General features: G+C 32.9%; 1 protein-coding gene across 1 annotated transcript in view; it reads right to left on the bottom strand.

Annotated features, from left to right (window-relative positions):
* LOC149793408 (uncharacterized) overlaps positions 1–11842 on the bottom strand; it is a 108838-nt gene extending 96996 nt beyond the window's left edge. Inside the window, exon 1 of the mRNA XM_089967394.1 lies at positions 11778–11842. Within this exon, the coding sequence (XP_089823520.1) occupies positions 11778–11821 (44 nt within the window). The 5' untranslated portion in view covers positions 11822–11842. The remainder of the gene's footprint in view (positions 1–11777) is intronic.
* Positions 11843–12129: the final 287 nt, after the last annotated feature.

The following is a 12129-nucleotide window of genomic DNA, read 5'->3' as shown; positions in this document are numbered from 1 at the left end:
AATGTATATGTACATCATATACTATTAGAAAATACATGTATAGAATTATGACAGTAATCCCCCTTCATGGTAAATGAGCCTCTTGTTACTCAAACGTTGGTAACATTCGAGACATTCGAGACACAAATGCCGTCTATTTCGACAGCCCTGTAGTTACGGTCCATCATGGTCAGTAAATAGATTAACCGAGATTTACAGTACTTTGATTCAGAGAAGTTGATCTTTCTTTCTTAATTCTGCATAAATTAGGCATGAAGAATAATTATACAACCTAAATAATATTTGATTCTGATGCTTAAATATTTGTTTAAATAAAAAAATTAAAAAATACACGTTGAAAAACTGCAGTAGATATAAACATACAAAAATCAACAGCGGAATGCGGATTCATATGTTGATCCAACCATTATCACCAGCCAGATAAGCCGGTGTGACGTTGACGATAGCGAAAAGTTCATTCAGCTCATCTTGGATAAGCTGGACGGAACCAACATGGCGCATATCTTCATTTTCTAAATAGCTAAGCTTTAACAGCCGATAGATTAGTTTGATTTTAATGTTGTGACGCAATGTTTTTAGACCAACTATTTTAAATTAAGGTAATGTAATAGACTTGTTTAATGATATGAAGCTTACACAGTGAACTTCAATAATTGTCGAAAAACTAAACAAACTACTGCATATGTGAACAAAGAAGTTCCAAATGAAATTTAAAACAATTCAGTAAAACCTTGCTTTATCATTACATAGTCTTCTTCTGTGATTTGGTTTGTATTAATATCGCGATTTATTCCAATTATTGGCAGCATCAAATAATTAGATGCATCACCCCCACATCGCCTTTCCGCGAAAGAAAGGACGCTATTAATCACTTGACTTCGTTGTACAAACGAATAGGAGCAGTACTTGCGTTATAAACGGAGGTATGGATTTTGAAAACCTGTAAGTTCTTTTTTTAAAACAGAACTTACAAGTTTAAAAATTTATATCTCTCCTCACAGGCACTGACACACCTATCTCTCTATCTATCATATATATATATATATATATATATATATATATATATATATATATATATATATATATATATATATATATATATATATATATATATATATATATATATATATATATATATATATATATATATATATATATATATATTGTTATGTATATTTGATTTAATTATATCTGATTTAATATACACATATATTTATTTCAATTTAATTGTTTGTCGGTTTTAACAAAAAATATAGTTCATTACATGATATTGTAATGTAAATATATTCACTAGAGAAGATACTTTTGTTTAGAAAATAGTTTGACCTTGACTGTTAGCTTATAAACACCAAGTGTTGATCTAAATCCTGACCTTGTTTCAAAATTTGTAGCAACCTTCGCAAACAAGTTCTAGTTTATTTTACAATGATTGGTTGTTTCCAAGGTGATGATGGGACCTTGTCTTTAAGGTGTAAACATTTTTTTTCTTTGAGCAAATATTATTGGTTTTCGTTAGGGTCAAATCTGGGTAAAAGTGATCTGTAACAAGTATTTGCTTCTGTAACCTTCCAGAAAATGATCACTTGACTCCTAGCTTACGTTTTAGAAAGACCATATAACCCATGTTTTGGAGAATTAATCTCAGTAGAAGCTGGGCTGTTAAACTGTTAGTTGTATGTTGTACTGTTTGGAGTTATTCAAATTACTTGGTTTGGAGTTATTTCAAATTACTTGGATTCAAAAGGATTAATTCTGTTATTTTTCTGGAAAATGCGTGTGCTCATGTAATATTATTGTGGAACAATGACAGTTTCTTAAAATAAAAATTTATTCAGCTATCAGAAACCGGAGTGATAATTCTTGTTTCTACAAGGAACTGTAGACTTCAACACTACGGATTGCATCATACGTCATCGTCTTCCATCTTGGAATCTTCGTCGGGATTATATATATATATATATATATATATATATATATATATATATATATATATATATATATATATATATATATATATATATATATATTCACTCTTTGGCTTTCTGTATAATATATTCAGTGTAAAGGATAAATCTACTAAAAGACTGCAAGAATTTTGAAAAAACCTTTGATGCATAATGGAAACAAGAATATTGATGCTGAGGATGTATGCTGTGAACTTTTAACCATAGCTCGAAGACTCCCAAAGTCTATGCCACCAAAAGAAATACTTCTTTTCACACTCCAACAAAAACTTTTGGATAATTTCCCTAATCTTGCGATTGCATTGAGGATCCTTCTCACACTTCCAGTATCAGTGTCAAGTGGTGAGTGTAGTTTCTCAAAGCTCAAGCTTATAAAATCTTACATTGGCTCTACAATGTTGGCTTGGCAACTATATAAATTGAACATGCTCAGGCGTCATCACTTGATTTAGCTGAATTGGTTAAAACCTTTGCTGAGGAAAAAGCACGCAAAGTAAGATTTTGAATTGTCTTTCTATCTGCATTTATCCCTCAGCCAAATTTGGTTTCAGGTGTAGTAGTATTGAGTGTCTTTTCAACTTCCATTATGCTGTTAGTTTATCACTAATGTCTATCTTTATGTTTGCATATAAAAACCAGAGAAATCAACATATAGTGATTTAGATTTGCTAGTATCTGCTTCATTCTTTGCATATTTGCGATTATTCGAATTTATGCATCGGTTTGAGACAAATCAATGTTTGCATACTTGCCATTATCCGAATGTATGCATCGGTTTGAGACAAGGCAGTGTTTGCATACTTGCCATTATCCGAATTTATGCATTGGTTTGAGACAAAGCAGTGTTTACATACTTGCCATTATCTTAATGTGTGCATCGGTTTGAGACAAAGCAGTGTTTGCATACTTGCCATTATCAAATTAATCCATCGGTTTGAGACAAATCAGTGTTTACATACTTGCCATTATCCGAATTTATGCATTGGTTTGAGATAAAACAGTGTTTACATACACACTTCGCTGAAACACAATATGTAATGAGATTCTTCGTACTGATATACGAAACATGACTGATTATCAAATCTATCCTACTTAATCAGATAAAGTTAAACATAAATCTCGATTAAATATCGTATACCTGTCTCGTGGATGCAATTAAGTGAATGAAACCTTCTAAAGCACGAAATCCAGACGAAATACTTTCAGGGATTTTCACAGAAAATAAAATTGTTTTGAAACAAATTTTAACATTAACTGAATACTCAGTTTTGAGACAGATGTAAACATTTCAGAGGATATGTATATATTTTATACACATAAAGTATGAAGTACGTTTTGTGTTTATTCGGTGTTAACCACAAAGCATATTGTAAGATTTTGTACTTAAACAGTATTAACTACAAAGTATATAGTAAGATTTTGTACTTATGCAGTATTAACCACAAATTATATAGTAAGATTTTGTACTTAAACATTATTAACCACAAAGTATATAGTAAGATTTTGTACTTAAACAATATTAACCACAAAGTATATTGTAAGATTATGTACTTAAACAGTATTAACCACAAAGTATATTGTAAGATTATGTACTTAAACATTATTAACCACAAATTATATAGTAAGATTTTGTTCTTAAACAGTATTAACCACAAAGTATATAGTAAGATCTTGTACTTAAACAGTATTAATCAAAAAGCATGTTGTAAGTTTTGTATTTATACAGTATTAACCACAAATTATATAGTAAGATTTTGTACTTAAACAGTATTAACCACAAATTATATAGTAAGATTTTGTACTTAAACAGTATTAACCACAAAGTATATAGTAAGATTTTGTACTTAAACAATATTAACCACAAAGTATATTGTAAGATTATGTACTTAAACAGTATTAACCACAAAGTATATTGTAAGATTATGTACTTAAACATTATTAACCACAAATTATATAGTAAGATTTTGTTCTTAAACAGTATTAACCACAAAGCATATAGTAAGATTTTGTACTTAAACAGTATTAACCACAAAGTATATAGTAAGATTTTGTACTTAAACAGTATTAATCAAAAAGTATGTGATAAGTTTAGTATTTATACAGTATTAACCTCAGTGCTTTATTGCATTCAAAGCATGTACACTGTTGGCATTTAAAAACAGGAAATAGTACGATGAAAGAAAATACGTAGCAACCAGTGGCTAGCAAGAATAAATTACTGGAGTCTAAGGTAATGTCACATTTACATTCGGAAGACTACTCAAATGTATTTGTTCATTAAAATGGAAAGCGGGACCATTGTTACGTTTAGGCTCGTACAAAATGTAACAAGAAAAGATTTAAGACAATATGCTTTTTAAAATTTAACAAATAATTTATTTCCATAGAAAAACAAGGTAAAAATGAGAAAAAGAACTTATGGTTCTACGAATCAAATCAGAAAATAATTCGAGAATAATCTAAGAATTAAAAAATAAAAGTCCTGGTAATAAAATGTCCTAATGACACTGAGTTCAAATCCCAATGAAATCCAAAATGGATGCACTGATGTCAGTTGTGATCAGCGTCGTACTGATATGTCAACAGTTATTTGATGAATCACATAGAATAATATTCCAGTGCTTGAATTCTGTGTAAATTTCGAGTTATGTCCTTATCAAAGAATTAATTTAGAGCACATGTATTTCCAGGGAAACATAATCTCTTAAAATACAAATAACGAGAAGAAAAATTAAAAATTCAACTCAAACTGGTCACAACAAAAAAAAACACCTTTAAGTGTCAATGGTTTAAAGCCCGACTGCCAAAATTCTCTATAGAGAACAGTTATACCCTAATTTAAGACGCAAAACAGATTCCCGTATGATCACACTTCTAGAACAACATAGAAGCTGTTTACAGCCTAACATTGCGTACTCCCAGTATGGCCTCGATTTCACTTTATGCCTCTTACACAGAGAAAGAATTAAAAAGAAGTTGCTTACTTCAACTCTTACTGATTCCGAATCAAGGTCAGGAACTAGGTCAGCATTAGATACAAAGTTTCTATTATTAGTTGTTCAAATAGAACTAAACTGATTTTCTGAAAATTGTCAAATCCAGTAAATAAAGTTACATGTGTAATAGAATACGTTTTTCTTCAAACTAACAAACAAACAAGTAACTTAAATCAAATATAAATTAAATCAAATATACATAACACCATCCAATACATAAAGTTTGATATGTTTGAATGCAGTTTAAAGTTATACTCGATATCAGAGCAATTAACCTTATTGCGAGATCAAATAGATTTCTTTCGAAAATCAATATAGTGTCCATCTGATATATTGGAAGTTTTCTTCGTTGATGAAGAAAAAAAATTACTCAATTTACCCGAAACTATGGTTAACTAAATTTAGTCTTTAACAGAGAACAGTGAGTTTGTACCTTTCATGGCTTCTAGATACCCTTAATACAGTAGAGGAGACCAACTTATTAGACAGTGTACAGCTTAATTGTTGCTGGGTTCTATATCGATTTTGTGGGATTCAAAGAGTGTACTAAAACATGGTCTCGTCGAACATCGCAAATTATATCTAATCGAATATAAAGAACAGTTGACACGTACAACAAATGTTCTAGATTCAAGTAGCGCTTAAAGGTTATCGTACAGATATCCGTTTTAAAAGGATCTGTACAGTAAGACTGGATTATGTAATAGATAATCAGACAATCAGACAGAATAGTCTTGTACACGCCCTAAATACGTATGGCCACATTGGACATTATGTTTTCAATGGTCGCTTAGTACAACTCGGAATCGAGAAGGAGATTAATTCCAATTACCTAGACCCAAACCCAAATAAACATGTTTACTTCTATTAACAATGACCCTGATATTAAACCCATATACACAGAGAATATGTTACCTATGTAGTAGTTGTTTACATACTAAGATAAGTAAACAATTCAAGTGAAGTAGAAAAATAAACTTCAGTTTGCACAAGGTTAAGTCCAACACACAATGTTACACTACAATAGCATATAATAAAATAATAAAATATATAAAAAAATAAAAAACAAAACAAACAATGTAAATTAAATATTCCTAACACAAAAAGGTAACGTTTCCGTGGAATAAGCACGGTAACAAACTATATGCAATATGTTCTATACTTCACATGAAATTTTCAAAAAATGATATACTGATAACAAACTGTCCGACGGAAGCCTTATATTCGCTAAATTTCCATTTTGTGTATTTTTTATACACTTAAATGTAAAACTTTCAACGAGACGGGTTTTGTTATTGTACACTCTGCTTACAATATAATGTACATTTTTAATGAATATAATACTTTTAATAAAATCAATAGTTTAAAATCTTGTTATATAGTCTTGAATCTTGAAGGTCGGATGACCGACTGTAGTAATGGCACCAACTGTGCATGTGTTACGTATGAAAAGAATGATGAGAAAACATTTCATTGGTGTACCTTGTGTGTCTCGACTTATGGGTTTGGACGATTCAGCGACAGATTTAAATACATTCTTGCTCAGATCACATAATCGGTCACAGCACTTTTTTTTAACTTGCCAGAAACCGTATTATGTTCTGTGAACGTTTCTTTATATTGAGTTGATGATAATATTTTTTAGGCAGTAAGGAACAAAATGCTCGTTATAGTTCAGAGTTATTTAGTATAAAAAACGAGTTGATTAATTTAAACTTCTTTTCCTCTGTGGAAAATTATTAAAAACACTCACTTTTTTATAAGAATTCATTTGAGTGACTGTGTGTTTGGAGGATAATTCATTAGGGTGAATGTGTGTTTAGAGGAGAATTCATTGGAGTGACTGTGTTTAGAAGATAATTCATTATTGGGTCTCCAAGCGAATGTGTCGCTACGCTGGAATGCATATGTCCACAACTAAGTACCATGCTTTTGGGGGATGTGCGCTTAGTCATAAAGGTGTTGGGGTTGTTGAATACAGACAAGCAATGGGTTCTGTAACTCGTGCAATCGGGCTCGATTTGCTTTGAGAGAGAAAGAGAGAGAGAGAGATGGCGGGATGAATGGATTGACGTACAGATGTTGCTTTCCAAACATGAGGCAAATTATAAATTATATTGCCAGATTTTCCAGTATACATTCTAAAATCATTACATTGTGTAATGAAATTAACATTGAACTACTATATGTATATCTGATACATCATGCAGTGTATTATAATCCTATGTTATAAAGGCATAGTACCTATGCCATTTTTCTACAAATATTTATGGTGTTGTCCACTAATACAAGTACCCGGTAAAGGAAAGGATTCATCACTTTTTGGCGGTGTTGAAAATACATATGTCTATTTGATGACCGTATATAAGTAATGCTTTGTGTTTAGATGACTGAGAACTGTATTAAATTTTAATAAATATTCATAACTATATTTGAGAAATAAGAATTTTAAATAATGAAACAACATATATTCTATTTGACTAAATAAAGCAGTGTTCCGGCATCAGCTGAAGGGTTAAGACATTCAATCATTACTCAGAAAGGTTCATATAGTAAGCATTTCCTGTAAGAATGGATCAACCTGAGAAAATAGGAGTGTCCATGCATAGTTCATTATCATCCTATTTCAACCTAAAATTTCTTCTCTCTCGTTCATGTTTTAATATAGAATGCCATTATAATATTTCTTTATTAAATAACTTTCCTGGCACAATAAATAAACCTATCGGCACAAGGTTGTTTGAAAGATCTGAGCTGGATACCACTTTATGAAAGGATGCTTTAGGGCATAATTGAGATAGAAATACCACTATATGAAGGACCCTTTATACATAATTGAGATGGGGATACATACCACTTTATGAAAGGGCGCTTTTGGGCATAATTGGGAAGGAAGTACCACTTTATGAAAGGACGCTTTTAGGCATAATTGGGATGGAAGTACCACTTTATGAAAGGACGCTTTTGGGCATAATTGAGATGGGGATACATACCACTTTATGAAAGGACGCTTTGGGGCATAATTGGGATTGGGATACATACCACTTTATGAAAGGACGCTTTTAGGCATAATTGGGATGGAAGTACCACTTTATGAAAGGACGCTTTTAGGCATACCAGGGATGGGGATACATACCACTTTATGAAAGGACACTTTGGGGCATAATTGGGATGGGAATACATACCATTTTATGAATGGACGCTTTTGGGCATAATTGGGATGGAAGTACCACTTTATGAAAGGACGCTTTTAGGCATACCAGGGATGGGGATACATACCACTTTATGAAAGGACGCTTTTAGGCATAATTGGGATGGAAGTACCACTTTATGAAAGGACGCTTTTGGGCATAATTGGGATGGGGATACATACAACTTTATGAAAGGACGCTTTTGGGCATAATTGGGATGGAAGTACCACTTTATGAAAGGACGCTTTTAGGCATACTTGAGTCGGGGATACCAATAAGTGAGAAGATTTTATTTAATAATTTCCTGAATTGATATTAATACAAATCGTTTTAATAATGCCACAGAAAATCTCTGATTCCATACCTAGCTTTGCATGGTATCGTTAATTTTTATTTTATAATACTTTATTTAAAATAATTAAACTGTATTAGTTATTTATTTGCATGTACAATTTCTTTTTAAGTGCTACTAAGACCTTTTATCAAGATTCATTTCAATAGCCTGGTTACGCATGAGTGAAACTGCAAACAAATTATTGCGATGGTTTGACGTGATGGAAAATTAGTAAATGATGTATCAGAAAGGTGTACCTAATGCTGTCAAACTCACGAACGGTGTACCTAATGCTTTCAAGCTCACGAACGGTGTACCTAATGCCATCAAATTCACGTAAGGTATACCTGATGCTGTCAAACTCACGAACAGTCTACATTATGCTATCAAACTCACGAACGGTGTACCTAATGCTGTCAAACTCATTTCGTTTGAATAAGACAGCGGGTCAATACAAAGGCACTACGGTCATCAAATACATTTCGTTTGAATAAGACAGTGGGTCAATACAAAGGCACTACGGTCATCAAATACATTTCGTTTGAATAAGACAGTGAGTAAATACAAAGGCACTACGGTCATCAAATACATTTCGTTTAAATAAGACAGTGGGTTAATACAAATGTACTACGGTCATCAAATACATTTCGTTTGAATAAGACAGTGAGTCAATACAAAGGCACTACGGTCATCAAATACGTTCCGTTTGAATAAGACGGAACAAAGGTCAATACAAAGGCACTACGGTCATCAAATACATTTCGTTTAATTAAGACAGTGAGTCAATACAAAGGCACTACGGTCATCAGATACGTTTCGTTTGAATAAGACAGTGAGTCAATACAAAGGCACTACGATCATCAAATACATTTCGTTTGAATAAGACAGTGAGTCAATACAAAGGCACTACGATCATCAAATACATTTCGTTTGAATAAGACAGTGAGTCAATACAAAGTCACGACGGTCATCAGATACGTTTCGTTTGAATAAGACAGTGAGTCAATACAAAGGCACTACGGTCATCAAATACATTTCGTTTAATTAAGACAGTGAGTCAATACAAAGGCACTACGGTCATTAGATACGTTTCGTTTGAATAAGACAGTGAGTCAATACAAAGGCACTACGATCATCAAATACATTTCGTTTGAATAAGACAGTGAGTCAATACAAAGGCAATACGGTCATCAAATACATTTCGTTTAAATAAGACAGTGGGTTAATACAAATGTACTACGGTCATCAAATACATTTCGTTTAAATAAGACAGTGGGTCAATACAAAGGCACTACGGTCATCAAATACATTTCGTTTGAATAAGACAGCGGGTTAATACAAAGGCACTACGGTCATCAAATACATTTCGTTTAAATAAGACAGTGGGTTAATACAAATGTACTACGGTCATCAAATACATTTAGTTTGAATAAGACAGTGGGTCAATACAAAGGCACTACGGTCATCAAATACATTTAGTTTGAATAAGACAGTGGGTCAATACAAAGGCACTACGGTCATCAAATACATTTCGTTTAAATAAGACAGTGGGTTAATACAAATGTACTACGGTCATCAGATACGTTCCGTTTGAATAAGACAGTGGGTCAATACAAAGGCACTACGGTCATCAGATACGTTCCGTTTGAATAAGACGGAACAAAGGTCATTACAAAGGCACTACGGTCATCAAATACATTTCGTTTAATTAAGACAGTGAGTCAATACAAAGTCACTACGGTCATCAGATACGTTTCGTCTGAATAAGACAGTGAGTCAATACAAAGGCACTACGGTCATCAAATACATTTCGTTTAAATAAGACAGTGGGTCAATACAAAGGCACTACGGTCATCAAATACATTTCGTTTAAATAAGACAGTGAGTCAATACAAAGGCACTACGGTCATCAAATACATTTCGTTTAAATAAGACAGTGAATCAATACAAAGGCACTACGGTCATCAAATATATTTCGTTTAAATAAGACAGTGAGTCAATACAAAGGCAATACGGTCATCAAATACATTTCGTTTAAATAAGACAGTGGGTTAATACAAATGTACTACGGTCATCAAATACATTTAGTTTGAATAAGACAGTGGGTCAATACAAAGGCACTACGGTCATCAAATACATTTAGTTTGAATAAGACAGTGGGTCAATACAAAGGCACTACGGTCATCAAATACATTTCGTTTAAATAAGACAGTGGGTTAATACAAATGTACTACGGTCATCAAATACATTTCGTTTAAATAAAACAGTGGTTTAATACAAATGTACTACGGTCATCAAATACATTTCGTTTAAATAAGACAGTGGGTCAATACAAAGGCACTACGGTCATCAAATACATTTCGTTTAAATAAGACAGTGGGTTAATACAACTGTACTACGGTCATCAGATACGTTCCGTTTGAATAAGACAGTGGGTCAATACAAAGGCACTACGGTCATCAGATACGTTCCGTTTGAATAAGACGGAACAAAGGTCATTACAAAGGCACTACGGTCATCAAATACATTTCGTTTAATTAAGACAGTGAGTCAATACAAAGTCACTACGGTCATCAGATACGTTTCGTTTGAATAAGACAGTGAGTCAATACAAAGGCACGACGGTCATCAAATACATTTCGTTTAAATAAGACAGTGGGTCAATACAAAGGCACTACGGTCATCAGATACATTTCGTTTGAATAAGACAGTGAGTCAATACAAAGGCACTACGATCATCAAATACATTTCGTTTGAATAAGACAGTGAGTAAATACAAAGGCACTACGGTCATCAAATACATTTCGTTTAAATAAGACAGTGGGTTAATACAAAGGCACGACGGTCATCAAATACATTTCGTTTGAATAAGACAGTGGGTTAATTCAAAGGCACCACGGTCATCAAATACATTTCGTTTAAATAAGACAGTGGGTTAATACAAATGTACTACGGTCATCAAATACATTTCGTTTAAATAAGACAGTGGGTCAATACAAAGGCACTACGGTCATCAAATACATTTCGTTTGAATAAGACAGTGGGTTAATACAAAGGCACCACGGTCATCAAATACATTTCGTTTAAATAAGACAGTGGGTTAATACAAATGTACTACGGTCATCAAATACATTTAGTTTGAATAAGACAGTGGGTCAATACAAAGGCACTACGGTCATCAAATACATTTCGTTTGAATAAGATAGTGGGTCAATAAAAAGGCACTACGGTCATCAGATACGTTATCTACCTTGTACGACAGTGCTGCAAAGGAATGTTTATTCGTACTTACGTGTGCTTATGTCGGTGTAGAACAGTCACTGCAAAGTGTACCATGCATTCTGAGCGTATAGCTCGTCATCAGAATGACAAGTGTCACTCATTTTATTGAGAAAGGAATGCAGCTTGAAGTACCACCTTGTGTTAAAAGGTAATCGGAACATCTCTAGACCATTTCCATAAAGTAAATATAGAGCCTCAGAGTTGGTTGTAGGAACATACATAAATTTGATAGATTTTTTGGTGATTCGGCACCGATGGAGAGCACTCCACCAGTCTGGTGTAAACCATACCTCCACTTTCAAAATGTAGAGCTTACAATGACCGCGTAGGGGTCATATTCTGATGAGCAATGTTATGATTAT

Source organism: Sinohyriopsis cumingii, chromosome 8, assembly GCF_028554795.1.
Source record: "Sinohyriopsis cumingii isolate HCF-2022 chromosome 8, ASM2855479v2, whole genome shotgun sequence".
In the NCBI taxonomy this organism is placed as follows: domain Eukaryota; kingdom Metazoa; phylum Mollusca; class Bivalvia; order Unionida; family Unionidae; genus Sinohyriopsis; species Sinohyriopsis cumingii.
Note: the sequence above shows the minus strand (reverse complement) of the source record. Positions and strands in the feature narration are given on the sequence as shown.